This window comes from Antechinus flavipes, chromosome 4 (assembly GCF_016432865.1).
Source record: "Antechinus flavipes isolate AdamAnt ecotype Samford, QLD, Australia chromosome 4, AdamAnt_v2, whole genome shotgun sequence".
NCBI lineage: Eukaryota > Metazoa > Chordata > Mammalia > Dasyuromorphia > Dasyuridae > Antechinus > Antechinus flavipes.
Window position 1 is genome coordinate 415,033,148 of NC_067401.1, and position 17,972 is coordinate 415,051,119.

General features: G+C 38.2%; 1 protein-coding gene across 3 annotated transcripts in view; it reads left to right on the forward strand.

Annotated features, from left to right (window-relative positions):
- The first annotated feature begins 866 nt into the window (after nucleotides 1–866).
- ACBD6 (acyl-CoA binding domain containing 6) overlaps nucleotides 867–17,972 on the forward strand; it is a 196,358-nt gene continuing 179,252 nt past the window's right edge. For 2 of the 3 annotated variants that reach the window (XM_051998840.1, XM_051998841.1), the window contains exons 1-3: nucleotides 867–2,854; nucleotides 11,447–11,511; nucleotides 14,040–14,136. In XM_051998840.1, the coding sequence (XP_051854800.1) occupies nucleotides 2,630–2,854; nucleotides 11,447–11,511; nucleotides 14,040–14,136 (387 nt within the window). In that variant the 5' untranslated portion in view covers nucleotides 867–2,629. The remainder of the gene's footprint in view (nucleotides 2,855–11,446; nucleotides 11,512–14,039; nucleotides 14,137–17,972) is intronic. The other variant, XM_051998839.1, reaches the window with a different exon arrangement.

The following is a 17,972-nucleotide window of genomic DNA, read 5'->3' on the forward strand; positions in this document are numbered from 1 at the left end:
ACAGAGGAGAGAGACAGAGGGGAGAAAAAGGGGAGAGAGAAAGAAAGAGAGAAGAGAGACAGAGACAGAGACAGGTTCACACAGAAAGAGGGAGAGAGAAGAAGAGAGAGAGGAAAAAAAGAGGAGAGAAAAGACACATAGAGAGAGGCAGGTAGAGGCTGAGACAGAGACAGAGATGGGGGGGGTGGAGACAGAGAGACAGAGATAGAGAGACAGGGAGAGAGATAGAGAGACAGAGAAAAAGAGAGAGACAGAGACAGAGAGAGAGACAGAGAGACAGAAAGAGGGAAAGAGAAGGAGAAGAGAGACAAAGACACACTGACAGAGAGAAAGGGAGAGAAAGGGAGAGAAGAGAAGAGAGAGGAAAAAAAGAGGAGAAAAAGAAGAGAGACACACAAAGAGAGGGAGATAGAGGCCGAGGCAGAGATAGAGATGGGGGGGTGGGGTGGAGACAGAGAGACAGAGAGATAGAGAGACAGGAAGAGAGATAGAGAGACAAGAGAGAAAGAGACAGAGAGAGATAGAGACAGAGAGACAGAGAGACAGAAAGAGGGAAAGAGAAGGAGAAGAGAGACAAAGACACACTGACAGAGAGAAAGGGAGAGAAAGGGAGAGAAGAGAAGAGAGAGGAAAAAAAGAGGAGAAAAAGAAGAGAGACACACAAAGAGAGGGAGATAGAGGCCGAGGCAGAGACAGAGATGGAGTGGGGTGAGTGGAGAGAGAGAGAGAGAGACAGTGACAGAGAGAGACACAGAGAGACAGAAAGAGACAAGAGACAAGAGAGAGACAGAGAGACAGAGACAGAGAGAGACAGAGAGACACACACAGAGACACACACAGAGACAGAGAGACAGACAAAGAGAGAATTTCGAGCAGCTGCTCAAAGCGGGTGTGGAAAAATGTGAGATATTAATAGTTTCTAGAGGATTTTGGATGAGAAGTGTCGGTTAAGGGCACAATAAGCCAGCCAGCAGAATTTCTAGAAAGTCCTAAAGATCTTGAGTCTGCAGCAGCTGCTCAAGGTTGTCTTTGAGCTAGTCAAGGCTGGTTCTGTGGTTTCCAGCAGTTACAGGCATCTTCAAAATCAGCTGGAGTTCACTCACAAAGGATCTATGTCAAGCAGCCCTGGGCTTCAGAAATCCAAAGTTCTTTTTCAGCTCTAAATTTGTGCTTCTATGAGCTCCTATGGAGAATCTATGGAATAATGTGTAAAAATATGCTTGCTCTATTTCCCAACTAAAATCCCATCTTCCACAGGAAGCTTTCCAAACCTTCGGAACACCTTCTTTTAATTATTTCCCATTTATCTTGTATATAGCTCGATTTGAATGTACTGCTTTGCAGGTTGCCTCCCCCGTGAGATTGTGAGCTCCTTGAGAAGAGGGATGGACTTTCGCCCTTAGCCGGGTGCCGATTTATTGTATTGCATTGCACTGCATTATAATAAAGGGTGGAATGGACGTGGACAATAAATCACAGAAAATCAAAGCAGGAGGAGACCTTAAAGTCAGGTCAACAAGCATTTAAAAACCATCTGCTTCAACAGTTTTATTGCATCACAGGAAAGCGCGGCGCAAAGTGGCAAGCGGCTGGTGCAGGGCTGCTGGTGCAGGGCTGCTGGTGCAGGGCTGCTGGTGCAGGGCTGCTGGTGCAGGGCTGCTGGTGCAGGGCTGCTGGTGCAGGGCTGCTGGTGCAAGGCTGCTGCAAGGCACACCAGCACGATTTTGTAGCGATCAGAGCGGCGTTAACGTCCACAGTCCCGTGACCTTTCTTGCTACTCGGGATGCTGCAGCGGGAGGTCAGAGAACCCTTCCGCAAAGCGAAGAGGTGTGCAAGTGGATGCACTGTACAGAATGAGACCCAGGGGCCCAGAGGGGTGAGCCTCTCTCTGGCCGGGTCTCCAGTGCAGGAACATCGGCAGGGGGCGGGGTCACGGAGAGGCAGTAGAGTCAGGCGGAACCTTATTCCCCAATTTGGCGTTTTCCCCGGCGCCACTGAGGCCGCTGCACCGCTACTTAGTCAGCCTCATTCCCAGCCACCCAAGGAGAGGGGAGGGGGCGGGGGCGCTCCCAATCATTAGGTTTTAACCAGGCCCATTATCTCTTCCCCCCCCCCCCCCCCCCCAACCCTTTGCCTCTGAGGAGGAAGGGCTACATCTCGGTACCGCAGGTGGAAGGGCTCGGAGCCGAAGCTACCCGGGAGCCACTACAGGCGCCGAGCAGGTCCAACCACAGCTTGCGCGCGCCTCCTCGCGCTCTCTCCTTTCGCGTCGCTCTCACCCCTCCCCCTGCCCCAGCCTTTACGCTCCCTCCCTCCGAGCGCGCCCCGCTCTTCCTCCGCGCCCCTCGCCCTCGCTCCCGCCCCTTCCTCCCGCCGTTGGAGAGATCGGACCCCGAGGATTTGAGAACTTCCTTCTGGCCGGAGTGGGAAAGACCGGGCCCGCGGGGGAGTGAGCGAGGGTGGACACCAACCTCCCCCGGTCCCCGCTTCACCTCAGGCGCCCCCGAGGACAGTTACTGAAGGGACCTGACGAAGGGGAGCGAGCGCGGGAGCAGCGCCGGGAGCCCGAGCGGACTCCGACCCCGCTGCTGGCCGACCTCGGCGCACGCCCCGAGCGGGCCCGGGGGCTATGGCTTCCCCCTACCCCGCCCCAGGGACCACGACTGGTGACAGCGGCGGAGAGCTGAGCTCGGGGGACGAGTCTGGGGACGTGGGGGATTCCCCGCCCGGCCTCGAGGGTGAGGCCCCCAGGAACCTGGTGGAGCTCTTTGAGAAGGCGGCGGCTCACCTGCAAGGCCTGGTCCAGGTGGCCAGCAGGGAGCAGCTTCTCTACCTGTACGCGAGGTACAAGCAGGTAACAGGCCGCGCAGCGAGGAGAAGGGGTCTTGGACGGGGTCAAGGGCAGGGTCAGCGCGAGAGGACATTTCCCCCCTCCCCCCGCGGGCGTGCAAACGCACATACACAAACTCGCCTCCCGCCATGTCATTGTTTTTTTTTAATCAATATCTCCCTATCTATAGCCTTCCCATTAACATACCTATCCAAGATGTACTCAGAGCCTCTCCACCAGATGACCGGGTCTGGTTGGCACTCCCCGCCTGCTGTTCTGTTTGCCTTTCTACCTACTAATGTGAATCTTCTTTCTCTATCCATTCCCCTCCCTGCCTATCTACCTAGACTACCTGGCTTTGGCTACTTCAAGGGCTGGAGTGGGAGGTTGGTCCTCCTTCAATGGTCAACCGAATAATAGTAATGGCATTTATATAATGTAGGTTATATAGATGTTAAATTTATGTATATATATATTTGTATTTATATTACAGTGCAAATACAGGGTTGCAAAACATTCTTTACAACTGTTATCTCATTGGATCCTGCAAACGATTTTGGGAACTTTATTTCCATTTTGAACATGAGGAAACTGAGATAAATAGAAATTAAGTGACATGTTAGTAAATACTAGTATTAATGACACAGCTAGTAATAATAATAATAATAGCAATACCTAACATTTATATGGCACTTAATAAGGCCCGGTGCTGTGCTGAGCCTTTTATAATGATTTTCTTATTGCTCCTCACAATCACTGTGGGGGGTAGGTGTTATTATAATCCCCATTTTACATATAAGGAAACTGAGATAAACTGATATGTGTGTGTGTGTGTGTATGTATATGTATCAGTTTATTTACTTATTTATTTTTATCCAGTGTTATTATGATCCCCATTTTACATATAAGGAAACTGAGATAAACTGGTGTGTGTGTGTGTGTGTGTGTGTGTGTGTGTGTGTGTGTATACACACACACATCAGTTTATTTACTTATTTATTTTTGCCCAGTCACACAGCTAGTCAGTGAACTCATTCTATTTAATTCCAGACCTAGGCCTCTTTTTCACTGTGCCCGAGGCAGGATTTTACCTGTTGGTAAATTGAGTAAGCATTAAGTGCCAAGCTTTGGGCATATGAAGAAGGACCAAAAGCAGCCCCTGCCCCCTGGGGGTTTGCAGTTTAATGGGAGAGGCAGCATGCGAACATTCAGAGACAGAAAGAGTGAAGTGGGGATAATTAAGCAAGGGAAGGCACCAATGTTTGGGGGACTGGGAAAGGTTCAGGTCTCCCAACCTAGCTGACTTTGAGTAGAATATCTAAGCTCTCTATGCTTCAGTTCTATCATCTGTGAAATAGGGATGATCATAAAAGTTCTCTCTTTTGTTTGGAGAAGAATATCAAGTTAGTTAATGTGGTAATTGTAAATGAAGAGCTTTGAGATTGTGAGAGAATAATAGTTTTATTGCAATAAACAAGAAAAATGCTGGACCAAATAAAGGATTACTACTATTTTTGTTGTACTTTTTAATGTTTGCCTGTCTTTCATTTCTCTTTTGACTAACCATGGGTTTCCTGTTAGAATCAGACATTTCAGAATTGGAAAAGAATTTGAGGTCATCATCTAAAACAGTCTTCCCATTTTATAGATGAGGAAACTGGAAGGAGACACAGTCAGTCAGCAAGCATTTATTAAGCAGCTACTATATGCTAGGCATTTTGAAAAGCTTTGGGGATACACCAAGAGGTCAGAGATAATCCCTCCCCTCAATTAGGTAGCATTCTATTGGAGGAGACAAGGAAATGGATATAAACAAATAGGAAATAATTAACTGAGGGAAGGTACTAGACTTAAGAGGGGCTGGGAAAGATTTTCTTTAGATGATAACATTTTAGTTGGGATTTGGAGGAAGCTGGGGAAACAAGGAGATTAAGAGAGTTTTCCAGGTGTAGGGGACTGCCAGAGAAAATGCTGGAAACTGAAAGATAGAGTGTCTTGTTTGTGGAACAACCAGAAAGCCACATTAAATTGGACAAACCTTAGAGATAGCTTCATTCAAACACTTCATTTGAGAAACGAGGAAATTGAGGCCCTAAATGTTAAGTGATTTGTCCAAAGTCACATAGAGTCATCAAAATTCAGGTTGCCAAATGCCCAGTAAGAACATGTTTAGATTTGTTAGTCCTATAGAGTGGGTCATTTAACATGACTTCAGGTAAATGACAGAAGGAAAGGTAATCTTTCTTGTCAGTCAACAATCTTAAGTACCTGCTTAACGAGGTGGTTAGGATAGTGCTTTACCTCAAATTACTTAGGCCTACTTGAAGAGCCTATGAAAAGTTAAATATAGGAGTTAAATTACAGTAAAACCTGAATTATCTTAAATCTTTAGAGAAGTGTTGCTTTTGTAAGTTGGCTTTTGTTATGAAAATCTTTTAAAACATACTATATACTTAGTCTTTTTAAAAAAATAAGTTTATTGACATTTTTTTTTAAACATCATTGTAATTTTCTTCAGTATTATTCCCCCACCCTCAATTATACTATATAACAAACAATATTTTTTAAAGAAAAGAAAAAGAAGAGGAAAAAATAACAAAAGTGATCAGGATATCAAAAAAAACCCTGAAAATATGAGTAGTATATATTTTTTGACCTCTCTGTGAAGGAGTAGAGTGGGAATATCTTGTCATATCTTTTTTTTTTTTTTTTTTTTTTTTTTTTTTTTTTTTTTTTTTTTTTAGCCATGCTTGTTTATAACTTTTCAGCTTTCACTTTTAATTTTTTGGGCAGTTTTTTCCATTCGCACTTTTTATCTTGGTTCTGGTTACTTCACTGCATCAACCCATGTAAATCTTTCCATATTTCTCTATATTAATCACATTTGTTATTTCATACAGTACAGTAGTATTGCTTTGCATTCATGAAACACGATTTGTTTAGCCACATCTTCATTTGATGGCTTGTCTATCTTAGGCGAAGTACAATGGGCATTTTCTGGAAGGTTTTTATTTTGAAAATCAGTCATTGTACTGCATTAAAGATGCAATGGTAGGTACAGGTGCACAAACTAGGTTTTATGAGCACCAGTTCCAACCATGGGTTTGAGGGGAAGGCTCTAATCCTAGTTTGCTTTTTAGTCATTTGTCCTTTTTTCTGGACAGTGTAAATACAGCTACTTCTCTATGAAATCAGATAGTGACAGAAAGGCCAAAGAAAGCGTCCTAGCAAGTATGTTTCTTGCTCATTAGAAGTCTTCACTGTTGCTTCCAGTTAGTGTTTGATTTAGCAGTACACTGTCATGACTTAGTCACTAACTCAATAGACCTCAGTTTTCTTATAAGATCAGATGACTTCAGACTGGAAGGGACCCTTGAGATTTTCCAGAAAATGGAAGCTGAAATTGAGGGGCTTACAGGATTCACACCCAAGTCCTTTGACTTCTCTAATTCCCATAATGGAAAAAACAAACAAAAATCTATTATTTTTCTCACATTTTATTGTTTTTATATCATTTCTTTCTTTCTTTCTTTCTTTCTTTCTTTCTTTCTTTCTTTTTTTTTTTTGCTAAGGCTTTTGGGATTAAGTGCCAAAAAGTATTAACTATCTGAAGCCAGGTCCTCCTGGCTTAAGGGCTGGTGCTCTATCCATTATACCAACTAGCTGCCCCTGTTTTCATATCATTTTAAAAATTTTTATTAGACTCTTGTGTAGATTCACTCTAAAGCCTACAAAACTAATTACTATCAGAAGCATATCACTTCTGGCATATGAAGAACATATATAGTGATATCCTATACAATGATAGTATTTTAGATCTGGAAAGATCTTCATTTACAGATAAGTTAGTGTTAGGCCCCAATTTTCACCATCCCATTCTGCCTAGATTCCTATCCTCCTGGAATTAAACAAAGAAACCCCACTCCCCTTTTTAAAAAATCAGTAACTTTATCTTTAACTAATGGAAAAGAGTAGAACCTATCACTTCTGGTGGATGGGGATGAAGATGGCTAGAACCAGAGAACTAAATTTGGTTATCAATTTAATCCACTTCCTTAAGAAGAGTCTTTTTGTCTTGGACCCATTAATTATCTTTCCAAAGATCTTTTCCCTAAGGATTTGGAAAAGATTTTGGAGAAAAATAGTCCTTAATATATTAGTTTTATTAAAAAATTTTTCTCCCACATGTGGAAGAGGGATTTGATTTCTTCTGTGTGGCCATGGAGGACGGAATCGGGAGTAATCCATGGAAATTCTAGAGGCAAGTTTGTCTTGATAGCAGGAAAGTTTCCTAATCCAGTTGCCCCCAAGGGGAATCAGCTGCTAGATTTTTGCTCTTCAACAGTTTTTAAACAGAGGCTGGATGACCAAAACAGAGGCCTTTCATCTAGCTTTTGAGGTTTCTTCCAGACACTAAAGGCATCTTTCCATTGTGTGGGGACATTAATTGAATCTTATTGCCTTTTGTTAACTGAAAACTGTATTTCATCATTTTTTGTCCTCATTCTTTGTTTCATTGTGACTGTTAGTTGGACATTGCTTTAAACAGAGCTCACTTGAGTTACAGGAAAGTTTAAATGTCACTTTCACTCTCTGAAATTGCTTTTTAAAGAGTTCAATCAAAATAGAGTGAAATTTACTTTTTCTATAATTAGTATAAAAACAGCTTAAGTGTCTTTATTTTGTTTAAATCACTTGATTTTGGAGGCAGTTTTCCAGTGTAAAGAACTCTGGGTTTAGAGCAGTGGTTCTCAGACTTTTGTTTTCAATATCTTTATCCTATTAAAAATTATTGAGGGTCTCTCCAAAGCATTTTACTTTATCTGGATTATATTTATAGACATTTACCATATTGGAAATAAGAACTATTTTTGAATTTGTAGACCCTCTAAAAGGATTCAGAGATCCCCAGGATTCTCTAGACCATACTATGAGAACCCTTGGTTTAGAGCTTAGTTTAAATCTCAGCCATGCTACTTACTGCCAGGCTTTATTGTGACCTTGAGAACACAGAGATGTTGCTGAGGCTTAGTTTCTCATCTGTAAAATGAGGGAGTTGGTCTGGTGGACTTCTAAGGTACCTTCTAACTCTAAATCTATGATCCTTTGAACTGCTGAGAAACGGATTCCCTGACATCTCTCAAAAATAGAAACTGGGAAACATTAACCAAATGGTGAGGCTCAGTGGATAGGGTTGGATTTGTCAGGAATATTTGTTTGACTTTTGCTTCAGATACTAGAGACTCTGGGCAAATCATCTGTCTATGCCTCAGTTTTTTCATCTGTAAATGGGATAACAATACCGCTCTCACAGGGTTATTGTGAGGATCAGGTAATGTGTAAAGTGTTTTGCACACCTACATGTATAGTATTGTGTGTATATATGCACACATACATCTATCTATAGCACATGATATAACATATATAATAAATGCTAGCTACCCTGATAATATTTTACCCAATTGTATAAAACTGTTCAGGAGTTAGACTTTTCAGCTACAAATCCTCTGAAAAAAATCACCACCTTCTGAAGTATCATGACTTATTAACTCTTTTTCATCAACCATATTTAGATTTCTGAGTCTTCCAATGCTATATTGTAGTTTTTAAAATGCCCATATTTCTGAGAAGAAACTAGTGCACTCATTTGCTCATAAACATTACTTTTTTAATGATTCCTGAAGTCAAAGATAAAGTATCCTTTTTCATTGAAAACCATATGAAATAAGATGACTAGTATTTTATTTACAAATAAAAACAGTACCATAAAGTTCTAATAAATTGATTTTAGGTTTTACCATCGTGCTTTGAAAAGGTTTACTCCTAAAAAGACAATGGCAACAAGACTTAAAATAAATAAAAATAATAGTCGCAGCTACTTTGGCTACCAAGTGATAATCTTAGGTTTTTGAAAAGTGGGTATCAAAAGCGCTAGTAAAGTTCATACTCTTCCAGATCCTAGTTGGAAATGCTTTAAATATAGGACTGGCCAGGTAATGGAGGACCAGCATAGCTAAGTTTAAGAAATTCCTCAAGTTTCTTCTAGAATGATGAATTTTAAGGACACAGTGATTAGCAAAAAATTCTACATAGATTTGAAGGCACTGTGCCCTGCTTTAATGGAATATTGGACATTGACAAAATCAGGGATTCTTGAGTAGGAAGTACTAATAGTAATCATTATTAACAAATCATTTGTAACAAACTACTTTCCTTACAATAATTATCTTACTTTTGAAGGGATTGAGTCCCCCAGAGGGAGGATGCATCTCTTAAGAACCCACAAGTGGAAAGCTTGAGTCTAGGTTTTTCATTCTAAATTCAAAACTTTCCATTGTTTTTTATCTGCCTGGTTTATTAAATAAGAGAATAGAGAAGCCAAAAAAACAATAGAAAAGTTGTAAACCAATTAAAAAATCGTGATCTAGTAATTATGGAAAATTTGCAATATCTGCTATTATTATTAAAAATGTCAACTTTCCACGTAAAAGCAGGTTTAAGCTCTCTTTATTTGCGGTGATATCACATCCCTTTGCTACAAATTCTCATCTGTCTAATCTGCTTAATTTAGTCATTAGTTTTTTATTCTTTTTCTTAAAGTGACAGCATTGACAATTTTTAAGGCCTGACTAATGGAAGATGTTCTAATTAATGTTTAATAACCAGCTTTCTCACCCCTAAAATATATGCAGGACACATCTTTAAGTTTAATCTACAATATTAACATTTTTTGCTAATTTCTGAGCTTGTTCCAGCATAACATAACCCCTAACAATGTTATTTCTAGGAAACATTAACATTTTGAACTAGTAGTGTCTGAACCATAAGCAAATTAATAAAATGTAGATGTTCAGAATCTAGTACCTTTTTTTTTTTTTTTTTTTTTTTTAAATTGGGGAATGCTTTTCCTATTAGGGACTCTTAGTATAGCAAAAGCCTGCTTAATCAAATCAGTTATTAACTTGGGAAACAAAAAAGCATTCAAAACTAGTATTACATCTATGGCTGACTTAGCAAATATCTAATGATGATATCTGCTACTGACTTAAATAGTAAGCAGTACCAAACAAGTACAGGTATAATTTGCTAATTCATGGATACATTTAATTTAGATATGAAGCCAGATAAATAGTGCATTTTCCCTATAATTCTAATAGTTTGTAGGTAAGGATAATAAAATACTATAGGTTATATAACTGAGAATAATTTTGTATACAGAATAGAATGAAATAAATGAACTTGTATTTATTTCTTGAAAGATTCTGAGGTTGGCTATGTATTTTCCATCAAAATTGGAAATTATACTGATAGTTATACTACATACTAAAGATGAGCTGGTCTCCAAAATACATTTTGTTTAAAATTCCTTAATAACAAATTAATGGATTAACAAATATCTAAGAGATAAAGTTCTTTTATGAGGTTATCTTTATTTCAAAACAAAACATATACAATGAACTCTTAAAAGTCATGTTATGTAGAGCTGTCAAAAACATTTCAGTATTTAGTTTCTTTTTATCTCAGCTGAACTGAAGCTAAGTGCATTATATAAAATAGAGTCTTACTGCCTTATTCTTCTGTCTTCTATTGAAACTTTCTTTCCATCCCTAGAGATTTACTTTCTGTTGATCCCTTCCTTATATTAGATGAGTCACTGACTTTCTGCTCCCTTGTCAAAACAAGGAAGAAAATTGAAGCCAGAGAAAGTTAAAACTAGTTGCCTAAAGGTATTTGTAAGATCATGAATAAAAGGGACCATAACCCAGTTTACTTCTCTCTTCTCAATACTAGGGACCAGTTACACTATAAGTGGGACTCATTCATATTGGTGTTAATAGGTGTTTATATTATTATTTTTTTCCCCTAATATTGAATGGAAAGTCTTTACCTTCATTAAAGAAATTTAGGAAAGGTTATATGGGAAGATGTTTTGGTGCACTAGAAAGGCCTCTGAAATTGTTCTATACCAAATTGTCCATTCATCACTAGTCTTTCTCTCTCTCTCTCTCTCTTTTTTTTTTTTTTTTGGAGGGGGGGGTAATACTGTCAGAATCATAATGTCTGAAAATATTGGGAGAAAGAAAATCTGGCCCTTCCTATAACAGATCCTGGGACTTAGATTATACCTTAGTTCTAGCTCTTTTCTTTATAGATTTATGTCTTTTCCGTGTGTGTGTGTGTGTGCGCGCGCGCACGCTCAAACTTTCTTTCTCCTTACAGTAGTCCTATTCTTGTCCTATCTTATCCCAAGATTCTCAGATACATATTTTATATTTTCTGGTATATTTGATGTTATTTTAAATTTTGGAGGTTTTATTATTATTATTATTATTTCATATTATTTCTACATCTAGTTATTAAGATTTCTACAAAGAAGTCATCATTGGAATTTATCCAATATATTATCTTATATATAAATCAATAATTGTAAAGAGTAAGAATATTATATATTTAAAGATTTTTAAAGAATTATTTCTTTTAGAAATAACACTAAAATTTTCTTACAACTAAGTATTTTTTAATTATAGTAATTAAATATATATAATTCACTTGCAGTGAGAAAAAATATTTCTCAGGTATTTAAGTAAATAAAATATTGATATTTTTTCCCTCTAGGTCAAAGTTGGAAATTGTAATACACCTAAACCAAGCTTCTTTGATTTTGAGGGGAAACAAAAATGGTAAGACAGAATTTTTGGAATTTCTATTTGATCTTATTAAAAAATATTTTAGGTCTATAGGAATTAAGAAGTAATGAGCAGATTAGAGTATTAATCTTGGATTAATCTCTCTCAGTTCTAATGACATTCAGAAAGTTTGCAGAGAGATTAAAAGAATCCGCTTTTATCTAAGGTTCTTATGTCTATGAGTCTGATAGATAGGCAGGCTTTGATTTACTGTGCCTTTCATAGGAATGTCCTCCTTGGTCTCAGCCAGGTGGTGGGTCACAAACACTGGTTTTTCCTGTGCACTACTGCCACAGCTTAGTATTTTCCTTCTATTATCCCTTTCCTATTTTTCCTAGTGTCCTGTAGGATGGATGAAGATTTCAGTAGCAAAAGGGGGAAAAGGAAGAAAAAAAGAAGGGAAGGGAAATCTTCTTGGTTACTTTCCCTCTACTCATACATTGCTATTAGTGGTTGGTACTATACCACCGCCCCCAGGATTTATCCTATTTCTGTCTTCAAAGGTTCCCCACTCCTTTATCTCCATAGTACCTAATGGAAAGTTTCAAATAGCAACAGACCACCTCTAACTTTTGTAGTGCTTTATGCTCACATATATATACACACACTGTTTATCTTATATTGTAATTATCATTTTTCTTTTTAGTAGTGAGATATAAGAGAAATGATTATTTTTCTCCTATTAATAATCAACTATTAAATTAAAATTAAGATTTTTCTTTCCTGTATCCTCACTTCAGAGAGCCAGTCTCTGAAGGACATTGTTGATAGATGAGATTGCCCAAATCCTGAGTATGTGCTTCTTTGGCTTGGGTGCAATCCCACTCCACTAGAAGGCGTTACAAATAATCCAGTCTCGGCAAATTCTTGCACTTAGGATATAAGCCCCTGTCCTTGGAAACTACATTAGAATTTTGGGTGACCTAACTTAATCTGGGGAAAACCAACAGGAGGGGTCTGGGTTGAGATGGATTCTTTTGTTCAAATTGCCGGAGGTGGCTGAGTCTCATGATCAGGTCATGTTCTCAGCAGGAGCTAAAGATATTTTGCCCACTTTTTGCTTCATTAATATGTTCTCTCTCTCATTGCTCGTTAGTCGATCAGAGTTGATTTCTATCCTTCGGGACATGCTCATTTCTAAAGGCTTTTAGAATTGAAGGAGGGAGATGGTCTTTTGGTTGCCAGAAGGAACCACTGACCTCAATCTATTGATTATCTACTAACCTATTTAATAAATTGATTATTAATTACCCAGAAACTCTGTCTCCCAGAAATTTCATTTGTCATAGCTGGAAAGAAGAGTGGCCTGAGATTTAATCTCCCCTCTTCCCTCTAGAGACATTGTATGGTATAATTACCATATCATTTCTGCTTTAACTAAAGTATTTTGTTCTTTGAGCTCAATTTTAAGATGCTAGAGATCCTAGACAGAATTAGTCTGTCATTTGTATGATACAGTAACTAAGAAAGCTAAAGCAACCTGAGGGTACTTTAAGAAACACAGAACACGTGGGAGTTTGGAGGGCATAGACCCGCTAGGCTTTGGTCAGACTATATCTGGAAATAGTTTTCAGTTGTAGGTACCAAACTTTAGGAAGGACATTGATAAGTTGAGGATTATTTAAAAGAAAGATAGTGAAGAGTCTTGAAATCATTCCCCATGTGGATAAGTTGAAGGACTTAAGAGATACATCGATTTAATAATAGCTATTTTAAATTTCTTGAAAGATTGTTTTGTTCAGCTGCAGAAGATGGCACTAGGTGTAATGAGTGGCATACGTTGGCTTAATGTAAGAAAAAAACTCCAAAGTGGTATGAACTTTTCCAAAACCCCTCATGGGGTTTGTTGAATGAAAATTATTTTTTGGATATGGGCTGGATTAAATGACTTCTGAGGTACTTTCCAACTCTTAAGATTCTTTGAATATATCAAACGTTAGGGTAGTAATTGTGTATGATATGAATACCTCCTGACCTTATTCTCTCCAGTGTCCCTGATTCAGAGTTATAGGACCTCACAGTCAGATGTTGGACTATTGCATCTGCTGGCCTAGGGAGCTAACCACCATGTATCCATCTTTTGTGGGGGGAAAAAAGAGAAGTTTCCAGATGAATTTTTTAAAAATTCATTTGCAATATAACTAAATTTTTTTGTAAGTTCGTTCAGTATTTATCTGATCGATTCTTTCAAAGTCAGTCTGAAAAATGATGGTTTGAATTATTTCTGTAACTCCAAACTTTTGAGATAGGTATGGATCATTTCAGTTAGTTTTTTAGTAGGTCAGTTGTTCTCAAAGTGGGGTCTGGGGATCCTGGGAATCTTTCAGACCATTTTAGAGGGAATGTGAGATCAAAATTATTTTCATAGTAATACTAAGATATTTTAATATTGTATATAGTAAATATTGGTAGTTATAAGCCATATTAACACTGTGGGGAGTCCTCTTCTTGAGGGTTCTTGAGACCTAAAAGTTTGAGAAACATTGCATTAGGTCATTTTGTATACTTCTTCTTTATTGTAGGGAGGCATGGAAGGCACTTGGAGATTCAAGTCCTAGCCAAGCAATGCAGGAATATATTGCGATGGTTAAAAAATTGGATCCAAATTGGAATCCTCAGGTAAGACTTTAACAATTTAAGGAGCCTGTTATTTTGTTGGTATAGGTATATCCTTCATACCTTTTTATAACTCACATGGTACTGAAGAGTTACCATGGCCAAACATTTATTATCTTGTGGTCAGTCTGATTATGAGGCTTTTTAAATTTAGCACAGATGGTCCTTAGACAAAGAGACAGAGAAGCTGGGTGCCCCTAAGTCTGCACGTGAAATTTTTCTCACCTCCTACACCTTGCAATACTTCCAGATATTACATTCTGTCAACTTAGCTTTTGAGAGAATTTAGGATCATCTTTTTATCATATTCAGGAATGGAAGTAGAGCATTTGTGGGGCTAATAACACATATTCTGAAATTTTACTACATAGTTAATGTTCTTTCTCTTTCTTTCTCTCTGTGTGTCTCTATTTCTCTGTCTCTGCTCTTTCTTTCTTTCTGTTTCTGACACACTCTCACTCTCTCTCTTTCTCTCTCCCTCTTCCCCTTCCCCTCTCCCTCTCCCCTTCTTCTTCTCCCTCTCCCTCTCCCTCTCCTCTCTCTTTCTCCCCATCTCTCTCCCCCTCCTTCTTTCCCAGTGATTAGTGTTAAGTGATTGAGACTAGATTTAAACTCAGGTTCTCCAAGATGGGTGCTCTAGCAGACACTGTGCCATCTAGCTGCCCTTCAATTTTTGGACTTCCCCAGGGTCACACAGCTAGAAAGTATTAAGTGTCTGAGACCACATTTGAATTCAGGTCCTCATGACTTCGGGGCTGGTGCTCTATCCACTGTACCACCTAGCTGCCCCCCTCCCTTTTTTTTTTTGAGAAATTTATAAAACTTAGGATAATGTAATATTATGAGTTCTTTCCTAAGTCACTTGTGAAATTACTTAAAAATTGAGCTATACTTAAAAATCTGATATAACTGTAATTTGGTATAAGTTTTTTTGTCCCATATGGAAAAAAAGCAATATGATAACAGCTATTTGTGTAAGAATTCTCATGCTTAAATTAAATTTCACTGATTTTTAGATTTAAAATGATAAAAAGCCCTGAAGTTTTTGACACTATTGACTCTAGATATTCTTGCTTTTCTAGATTTTTTAAAACTACTATCATCTGATACTCCTTCTACCTGTCAGACAGGTCTTTCTTAATCTTTGCTGCAGCTATCTCAAAAGGCTCTGTCTTTTCTCCTTCTATGCTATTTGTCATCTCTATGCAGATTATTCTCAGATTTATTTATCCAACCTAACTTCTCTCTTGATCAAGTCTCACATCAGCTCTCTTGGACATCTTGAATTGATGTCCTAGAGATATCTAGAAGGGGCAGGACAGGGAGTGCCCAGAGGTGGTGCTAGGTGGAGAACTAGGCCTGCAGTCTGGAGTATGATCTCAGATACTTCTAGCTGTGTGACCTTGGGCACGTCACTGTGGGCCTGGGAGAAGGAAATGGCAAACCACTCTGCCACCTTTGCCAAGAAAACCCCAGCTGAGGTTCTGAAGAGTCAGACACCTCTGAGAACAGAAGATGTCTAAAACGTGGCTCCTGGAGTGGAAGTCACTTTCTCTCCCACCCAATGCATTCCTCCTCCGAACCTTGAGATTGCTGTTGATGCCACCATCTTTTTGTGTTTATATCTTCACAGCTCTTGTATATGTCTCCTCTTCACTCATACAAGCCACTGCCCTGCTGCAGACCTTATTATCTAGGCCTGGTCAATTGCCCTTGTTTTTTGGGTTTATTTTTCTTTTTAAACCTTGTTTTATTTTTTCCAGTCCATTCTCAACTCATCGCCAAAGTGATTTTTGTCGAGTACATGTTACATCTTACTCAGTAAACTCCAGCAGCTCCCTGTTACCTCCTCAGCACCAAAAGCTCTTTACAAGCCTTCCCATCTTTCCTGACATTCTATCCCAACACTGTGCCTCTTCACTAGCTTTCCCCCATTTCTGATAGGTTCTCCCTCCTGTTTCCTTTAAGAGTCAACCCAAATCCCATTTCTACAAGAGTCATTTCTTGGTTGTACCCATTACATCCTCTCAGATTACATTTGTACTGTGTTCATCTTAAATGCACATAGTTCTTTGTGTATTCTCTCCCTTCTTAAAATGTGAGTTCCCTGAGGGCATTTTTGTCTTTCTTTGTCCTCACGAGTAAGACTAATGACTCATGAAGTAGTCTCCCTGTTTGAAGTTGCACTGCCTAGTTCCAGTGCTGTAACCCCTTATATTTGTGTGATGATGGCAAATAAGGCATGTTGGATCACTTCATATAAGAGTCACTGTACCAATTGAGACATTTTGGTTGCGCTTTAAGGTTTGAAAATACTTTACATGTTCTCTCATTCCATCCTTGGTAAATTTTATAAGGTAGGGTTCTGTTATCTCCATTTTACAGGTGAGGAAACTGAAGCTGGGAGAGGTTCAGGGGCTTGCCTAGCATCACACACCAGCAAGTGTCTGAGCTTGGCTTGAAACTCAGGCTGCAAGTACAGCACTCTCTCTACAGTGTCACTTCTCTGCCTCTCTAACCAGCTTGGTAAACTAGTTAACTTCATAAACTTTCTGATTCTCAGTTTCTTCATTTGTAAAATGGGAGAAAATAATATTTATATTATTTTATCTCATAAGTTTTAGATGATTAAATTATATAGTGTAGGTAAAATGCTTTGTAGACTTGAAAAAGGTATTTGTATGAATATCAGTTATTATTTGGACATTGTTATATACGTTGTTTAAAAAGATATTGTCAGAAGCATTGATGAAATATCCATCTGTCTTTTACTGGATTGTTATTGCAATTGAATCATGTTTGCCCTCTGAGAATTTGCAGTCTAACATATAGAATCCCTGATCTTTTATCTAGACACATATTTAAATATAGTGACCTTCTTAAAAGCATTTCAAGGCTAAAATGATTCATAGTTTCTGAATTGTCCTCATGAAAATGAGTACAGGTGTTGGGAGGCTGTGTTTTTAAAATATCTTGACATCTGAATTTTGAATTAACTTTTTACAATAAACCAAAGTACAACCAAAATGAATGAAGAATAAAGAAAGATTTGTGGTCACTTATAAGAATAGCTATATCCAGATTATCAGGAGAGAGAATATTTGGAACCTTGCAACTTTGATTGGTATCTAAAGCTACCTGCTTCCTAGAAAATCACTCATCTGAAAATAAAACCACAAGATTATGAAATATAGAAAATTTAAGATTGCCCATGAGAAAAATGTTTAAGGGCTTGAAAAAATAATAGGACTAAAAAACAACATGTCTTCAATTTGGTCAGCTAGTTAGCTATTTCACTTTATCATGTTTAAAATGATAATTGCCAGAGAACATATGTATAATATATGTAATTACATTTTCATAACTAAATAGGTCTCTTTAAAACTATCTTGCTTTTGATATTCCTTTTTTCTGTGCTTTGTGTGTTATCCCTTTCTAAGTATTTTTGGGTTTCAGAGTTACATTTAAAGGGACTGAGAATATCAGAATTCTTATTTAATCTTGTTACCGGTTATGACACAAATGGTCTGTTTTCAAGTCTCACTGAATAAAGCTTAATAATTGATGGGATTTTTTTTTAATATACATAAGTAATTTAAATGAATGTCTGGTTCTCATTAAGTGAAAGAGATTATAATTCAGTGTTTAAGTGTAAAATGAGATTTGTTCCTTTTTTGAGATACTTCAGTCTGTTATACATAAATATTTATTAAGATACTTGCAATGTTCCAGTCATTGTTCTGAGTAGATATAGAGGGCACAGGATCAAAGTATGAAAACATCTTACTTGTAAAGAACTTCTATTCTAGTGGAGGAGATTAGCTAGACTATATTATACA